The 6936-nt window shown below is 33.1% G+C and overlaps 1 protein-coding gene across 1 annotated transcript; it reads right to left on the bottom strand.

The window, feature by feature from the left end:
* Positions 1–352: 352 nt before the first annotated feature.
* LOC125817971 (syntaxin-71-like) lies at positions 353–3386 on the bottom strand. Its single transcript, XM_049497474.1, has 9 exons — positions 3112–3386; positions 2911–3036; positions 2104–2263; positions 1939–2024; positions 1779–1847; positions 1640–1684; positions 1492–1554; positions 1290–1366; positions 353–438 (listed from the first exon to the last, which is right to left on the bottom strand). Exons 1-9 carry the CDS (start codon positions 3262–3264, stop codon positions 426–428), a joined length of 792 nt encoding a protein of 263 aa, XP_049353431.1. The 5' UTR covers positions 3265–3386; the 3' UTR covers positions 353–425.
* Between the last annotated feature and the right edge of the window lie 3550 nt (positions 3387–6936).

A 6936-nucleotide genomic window follows, 5' to 3' on the forward strand; every position in this document is an offset into this window, starting at 1 on the left:
AAATTATTTATACATATCAAATAATTTTTTTACCACAAATAAAGAATTTGAACCAAAACTACTAGCTAGGTTCCCCTGAATCCGTAGTTAAAACTGTGACTCCGCCTCTGCTAGAATGCTCCCCTCTCCCTCCCACCAGAAAACAAACACTCCATCTGTTTCTGTTCAATTTTCTTTCTTGCTCTCAAGTTTATGGTAAAAAAGATTGGCTGCTAGATAAAATTGATTCATTTCTACATAGGCTTCTATAATATTAAGAAGACAATAAAAAGGTGAAGTAGCCAAAATATACAATCTTAACTGTGAATTCTAAGATTTCCCAAGGCTAGTACAGTATAGAATTAGCAAGCGCGGGGAGTAGATGAATCTTACACCTGACCGCGGGAGATCAATCAGGATCAAATGAAGCTCGAGCTCCCAGTACTTTACTTTAGTACACTGCACCAATAAAGAAAAATTGTTTAGAAGTGTAGATGCGATATCTATTGCTTGGTTACTTTATTTTTACACCACTTCCCCAGGAGCATAGTAGAAAAGTTGATAAAATGTTACTTAATTTGTTCAAGATCATAGATACGCAGGCCTAGTTGGTACATTTTTAAACAGAATCAATCTAAATTCCAATGGCTTAGCCAGTTTGAACACTGAGTCAAAACAGAATCTCTGGTTTCCTCATTTTTCTTCTAGGCAGTCATCAACTAAAGCAACTACTTGACATCAACCAAAGATTGTGCCGAGTGAAAAGAAGGATAGATTGTACGCAGACCTTACCCCTACCTCACAGGTAGAGAGGTTATTTCCGATAGATCCTTGGCTCAACGGAAAAAATAGTTTAAAGCAGTCCAGATAGTAACAGAATAGAAACTACAACAAAACAATAAAATAATCGAGGTACTAGGAATCAACAGATAGTAACAGAAACTGAAGAACATGAAACTACATAAGCAATACTACGACTACTAATATGAACGAACAACAAGACAACGCACTGCTACCTACTAACCTTCTACCTTAATGTGTGTCCTCCACACCCTCCTATTTAAGGTCATGTCATCGGTAAGTTAAAACTACATTATGTCCTGTCTAATCACCTCTCCCCAATACTTTTTCGATCTTTCTATAGTGTAAGTAATGAAATTCAGATTCCCATATGTTTGTCAGATTATTATGCGAATAGTAATGATGTTGCATCTTTTGTTAACTTCTAAGCATAATTATCATCAAGGAAGGTATCACAAAGCTGAATAAGAAGAAACAATGTAAAGTAATCTCTCAAGATAGCTACTCACTTGTAAAGATAGGCCATAATCCCCAGAAGAATACAGAGAAGTATTATATCGATAAAGAAGTTTTTGCTGGACCTTATCTGGAGGAAAGAAAAACTACACCAGTAGGTAAACCTCATAAGAAAATTGACTCGAAACAAAGAAAAAGTAATCTGCTTTGTGAACCGGACAGGAGAGGAGGAATTTTAATAGAACTTTAGGATACCTTGTTAATGTTATCCTTGAGTCTGACATTATTGTTTTTGATATCAGTGGTTGCCTTATCCACCTGTAAGACAACCAAAGTAAGGTGAATTATGAACGTTGTTTGTTACAGTAGTCCAATAAATGGAGATTTAAGAAATCATTCTAACCTTTGTATCGATTTCGTCCATCAAAGGAACTTGCCTATCCAATTCCTGAAACAAAGTGGAACAAAATGATGATCAAGAAACAGTTTTATTCCTGAGACCAGAATCATGTTTAGGAGGCAAGTCGGTGATGAGGGGCAACCTCGTTCATATCACGAGCCAAATTCTTCAGTGTGTCCAGACCTTCTGAAATAACATCTAATCCTTCATCCTATAGAATTCAACATTCGGTTATGTGATGGTTCCATGTAAAACTAACAGACAAAAAGGAATTAAAGAACAAGAATTGGAAAGTTACAAGCCTGTTTCATTTTCCGCATCTCGTACTCTGATCTAAAGTGAGTACCCTCTTCAGTTTGCTCATAGAAACCCTCGTTGAACTGTCCCTCTAATACGCGTTTTTGACATCATGAGAAATCCAGGAACGTAATTGTTACGAAAGCAAAAAAGAATTGATTATATATTACCTGAGTCAAATTTTATATTTTTGTTGAATGATAAAGTCCCGCGACCTCCTGTTGTTTTGGCTGCATCTGTACTTCCATCAGGTATTGCCTGAATTCTCTCCGATAGCATAAGTACCAAATCACCACGAGTCTCCAGTTCCTCTTGGGATAGTCCTTTAACCTGTTTGTAATCTAGTTATGACTAACATTTTCCAAATATGAAAAGTTTCATACCTCGACCTAAAGTCCAGTTATCAAAACTAGCACCTTGGGTAATGAAATTCTGCAGTTAAACGTTCTTTATGCCTAATATCTATGTTGCTCGAACTTTTAAGAAAATGTAGACGGGTGCATGCTGGATCCCTCCAAAAGTAGTGCATTTTCAGAGGATCCAACATGGTTGCGGCAACTTTTTGGAGAGTCTGAGTAACATGATACTCGGAAATGTTGGAAGCAACCATTTTGCTCAATACAACAGGAGAACATATCAACCAATTTCGACATTATTAAACATAAAAAGAAGACCATATGGTTTAAAATCACATCTAGTATATATTTCCTTCAGAGCTCGCCTTGACACACTATCAAGGATTGTGATGCGATGGATAGGCTTTTTTCATCTTAACCAGAGGTCTAAGGTTCGAGCCTGGATATAGAAAAAATTCTGGTAGAGGGGCTTTCTTTAAATGGGTCCCAATGCAGGTACTAGACACCGGATGGGAAACCAAAACAACAAGCAAAACGCAGAATTCTCGAAAACACACGAAAAAAAAAAAACTACTCCAATTACATACATACATTTAAGCACAAAAATACCCAAAATTTTACCTTTTTCTGAGCAAGCTTTTGCAATTTTTTTATTTCATCCATTAAACGCGCCTTTGTTCGTCGTACCTCCGCCTTCATAGCCACCGCTTTAGCTCTGTTCGTTTCCATAGCAGCCATCTCTGCTTTCTGCCAAATCGAACAACAAAATTTTAAAAAATAACTCTCAACTCGATTCAATTTGTAATCGGAACGAGAATTTACCTCAGAAGTAGCGTCAATTTGAGATTCGAAGGATGAATAAAGGCGAGCGAAGGCATCGCCGGAGGAATCATTAGCGGCATGCTTATCGACATCGTACTTTTCGTACTTCTTACATATCGAATCAACTCTGAAGATAATGTCGATGACGCTCATTTTCGGTTCCGGTTAACTATTTTTTCCCGGTGACGGAGGATTTTTGAGAAGTAGAAAATGATGGCGGACGGGAAAAAGGGAGGAGAGAGAAACGTAGATACACTTCTTCCTCTATTTGTCTCATCGAATTCAGCCATTTTTTCCCTTTCTCTTTCTCTCTCTGGTTTACCGGCGAAGCAAAGGTTCACCGGCGATATCGGCTTTTGCGGGAGAGTAGAGTGAATTTAGCGGGAGTAATTAATTAGTAGTAATCCGTTTTTTCAGTCATAAAAGGAGCTTAATCACAAAAAGGGGTGGGGGTAATTTTTGTTTAATTCACTTTCACCCCTAACTTCCCGTAGTCTCTTAAACTTATCAATAAATTTCATTTTAACGTTCGAATTATGATGTTTTGAATGACGATATGAACATATGGTGAAGTTTATTAGATACTTTTGACTTGAATTTATTTAAAATATATTACTTCTTTTAATCATACACACTAACCTTGATAATACGTAAAATCTTATGCATATTTTAATTGTTATTATTGTGTATAATTAAAGAAAAAAAATATTTATATTCTATGTGATTAACGTAGCTATCTATAACGGACACCTAATGAACTCACAACACACACTTTTGCAAATGAATTGAAAATATCTAATAAAATTATTTCATCATATATTTAGATACTTGATTAAAACATATTATAATTCGAGTATGCACATGTAGTGGTGCTCAGTTCTCAAAACGCAAGAGACAACATATAATTGCGTTAATTCAGAAAGGATAAGATTGCACCCATTATAATATGTAATGTAATCCATCCATCTTGGGGAAAACGAGATGTGTTATCTTGCAAATTAATTAATTAAAACAATAGTACATCAATTCAAATTCATCATTACATGCAAAAATTAAACAAAGATCAATATAACATCATTATTCATTAATTCTAAATTTAAATTCTAAATTCGTCTCTAATTCCATTAGCAATTTGGGTGGCGTGGAAGAAGAGGAGAACCATGTAAGGCCCGAACACGCCTCCCGGTGCGTTCATGAACGCGGCGGTGTTGGTGATTGGATTCTTGAACATAAAAACTTGAATAATGAGCAATGGTTAGTGAAATAAGCAGCACCCACAAACATAACACTGCGTAGCATTGTCTTCCCAATTTTCCTACTATCCCTTGAAAGTAATTCTCCATCTATCAAATAATATATGTCTTGTGTTTTGTGAAAAATGTGGTGTGTGGAAATTAAATTGGTGGATGAAAAGACAATTTAAACAAGAGGCAATAATAAAGCAAAGGGTGAGAGGTTTTGGGACTACTGACAAAAGTTTTATATCTTTTGAGTTTTGAGTCGAGGATTGTTCAAAATCATATAATTAAGGTGATCAAGTCTGGTATTCATAGTGGACTTTTCACACTCCTACATGTTGAAAATAGTGGCGGATCCAGGATTTTTGCTCAAGGGTTCAAAGTATAAAGGAGAAGTTCAGGTGATAATGTAAGTGCACGGTGAGCGTAGTAGTCCCTCGGCATGCTCTTTGTACAAGAACCATAGATATTTCATTGGTTCATAAAAGTAAAGACTAAACTAATTAAAAATATGGAGGACAAAGATACATTCATAAGAATTTTAGTGGATCGACTGTATTACGTAAGTTAACTCCTAAAAACGTGAAAATTAAATGATGAAAAAGGATGCAAGACAGAGAAGAAAGATATTTACCTTATCATGCTAAATTTAACTTACTCTATTATACCGTATTAATCATTTCTTTCTACTTTTATCATGCTCCATCGAGCATTCTTAAAATTTCTTGTGCTTTTTATACTTTAATTTTCCCTTTTTAAAAAAATTAAATTGGCATTCATTCAAATCACATATTACTATGAAAATCGTCAAGATTCTCTAAAAGTGTGTAAGAATAGAGTTACTAAAATTATAATGCATATTCAGAAGATAAATAAATAACATTGTCAATTTTTTTAGTTCATATAGTTCAATTTACTAGGTTAGTCATAATCTATAAAAAAGACAAATAACGAATAAATCAAATATGTTTAGTTTTCACCTCTCTAAAATAGAATTAAAAATATAAAAGAAATTTCATGAATTATATAAATTAATATTTTTGAAAGGATGTTGATGATATTTAAGTTTCTTCATTCAATTACATCTAATTTACCTTCTTTTTTTTAAAAAAAAATTATATTTCTATCTCATCAATTTCTAGTTAAATATAATTCATCATTTTTTAAAAGAGTTATTTAAGTTAGTATATGAAAAAAAAGTTACGTTGAAACAAAATAAATAATAGATATAAAAAGAATAAAAAATAAAATAAAAAGAATGTGTCTAATAAATTTAAAGAAAACAAATTAAAAAGAAGAAATGGAACAAAAGGAAAAAATAATGAAAAAAGAAGAAGAAAGTCTAAGCCCAAAAATTCCATTTTCCAAAGCATTTAAAGGAGGTAAAAAATGTTGTCAATTGAAATCAAACCCTCAAGGGCATTTGTTGAACCACTTATCCACTGAGCCAAGGCAATAGTTTGTTTGTAGGGGGTTCATTTTAATATATACGCATAAAATTAAAATTTGACATTACATATACAGTGTAATTTTTTGACGAGGGGGTTCGGGTAAACCCCTCGGGTCCACCTAGGTCCACCCCTGATTGAAGGAAAGTTGAAGATATGAAACAGGTTGTACCTAGATCCGCCCCTGATTGAAGGAAAGTTGAAGATATGAAACATGTTGTACCATATTGATAGTATCAACTTGATACTAGCTTTGATTCAGAATTCAGACAAAAATCACTTAAATATATATATAGTATAACTTAATAAGAATTTAATCAATTGTGTTTTCTATAATACAACTATACAAGAATTCATAAACTAATTTTTTTTAAATTCATCTCTACAACTTATATACGGTATTTGAAGTGTGAATATATATAAAATTAGGGTCCAATATCGGACATGTGACAACTTCAAAAATTAAATTTTAAAATAAAGATTATCCAAGATACTGTAGGGACATGAAGTACTTCAATAGAGAAATTAAAATACAAAATACAAAATACAAAATACAAATTAAAAAAAATTATATATATATTATAAATTCTGAATCTGCCACTAAAAAATTATATTTATAGCCGATGTATGGATAGGGGTGGGTGGGCGGGCAGCCATTACAAAAGTTACACAAATTATTGCATTATGGGCGCTGCATTATATATGTCACTTGTCGTTCCCGGAGTTTGTCGTTTTATGGTGGAAAATCATCAAAATCTGTTCATATTGAGAGATTAAATTTGAAACATTTAATTAAGAATGAAAGAATACTTATCATTGCATAACAATTTTCGTAATTTTGGGTGAGTCATCATCTTTATCTCCTTCATTACATCGTCACATATTTTGTATATTTCATAACAATTTTATTATGTAATAATTTTGTGCAAAAATTATGAGCGGTGAAACCTAAATTTTCATTGATGTGATTAGAACTAAACACATAAAATAATTAATGAAAAATTCAATATATAATATACATACATAAAAGAAAAAAATTAAACTATCAACGTAGTGTAATTCTCCGATAAAGAGATGTCAATTAACGTCCTTTCAACGAAAGTGACTTTGCCACTCATGACATGAATTCCAACATTTAA

The sequence above is a fragment of the Solanum verrucosum genome, unplaced genomic scaffold, assembly GCF_900185275.1.
Source record: "Solanum verrucosum unplaced genomic scaffold, falcon-dt-bn FXZP01000253.1, whole genome shotgun sequence".
Classification (NCBI taxonomy): domain Eukaryota; kingdom Viridiplantae; phylum Streptophyta; class Magnoliopsida; order Solanales; family Solanaceae; genus Solanum; species Solanum verrucosum.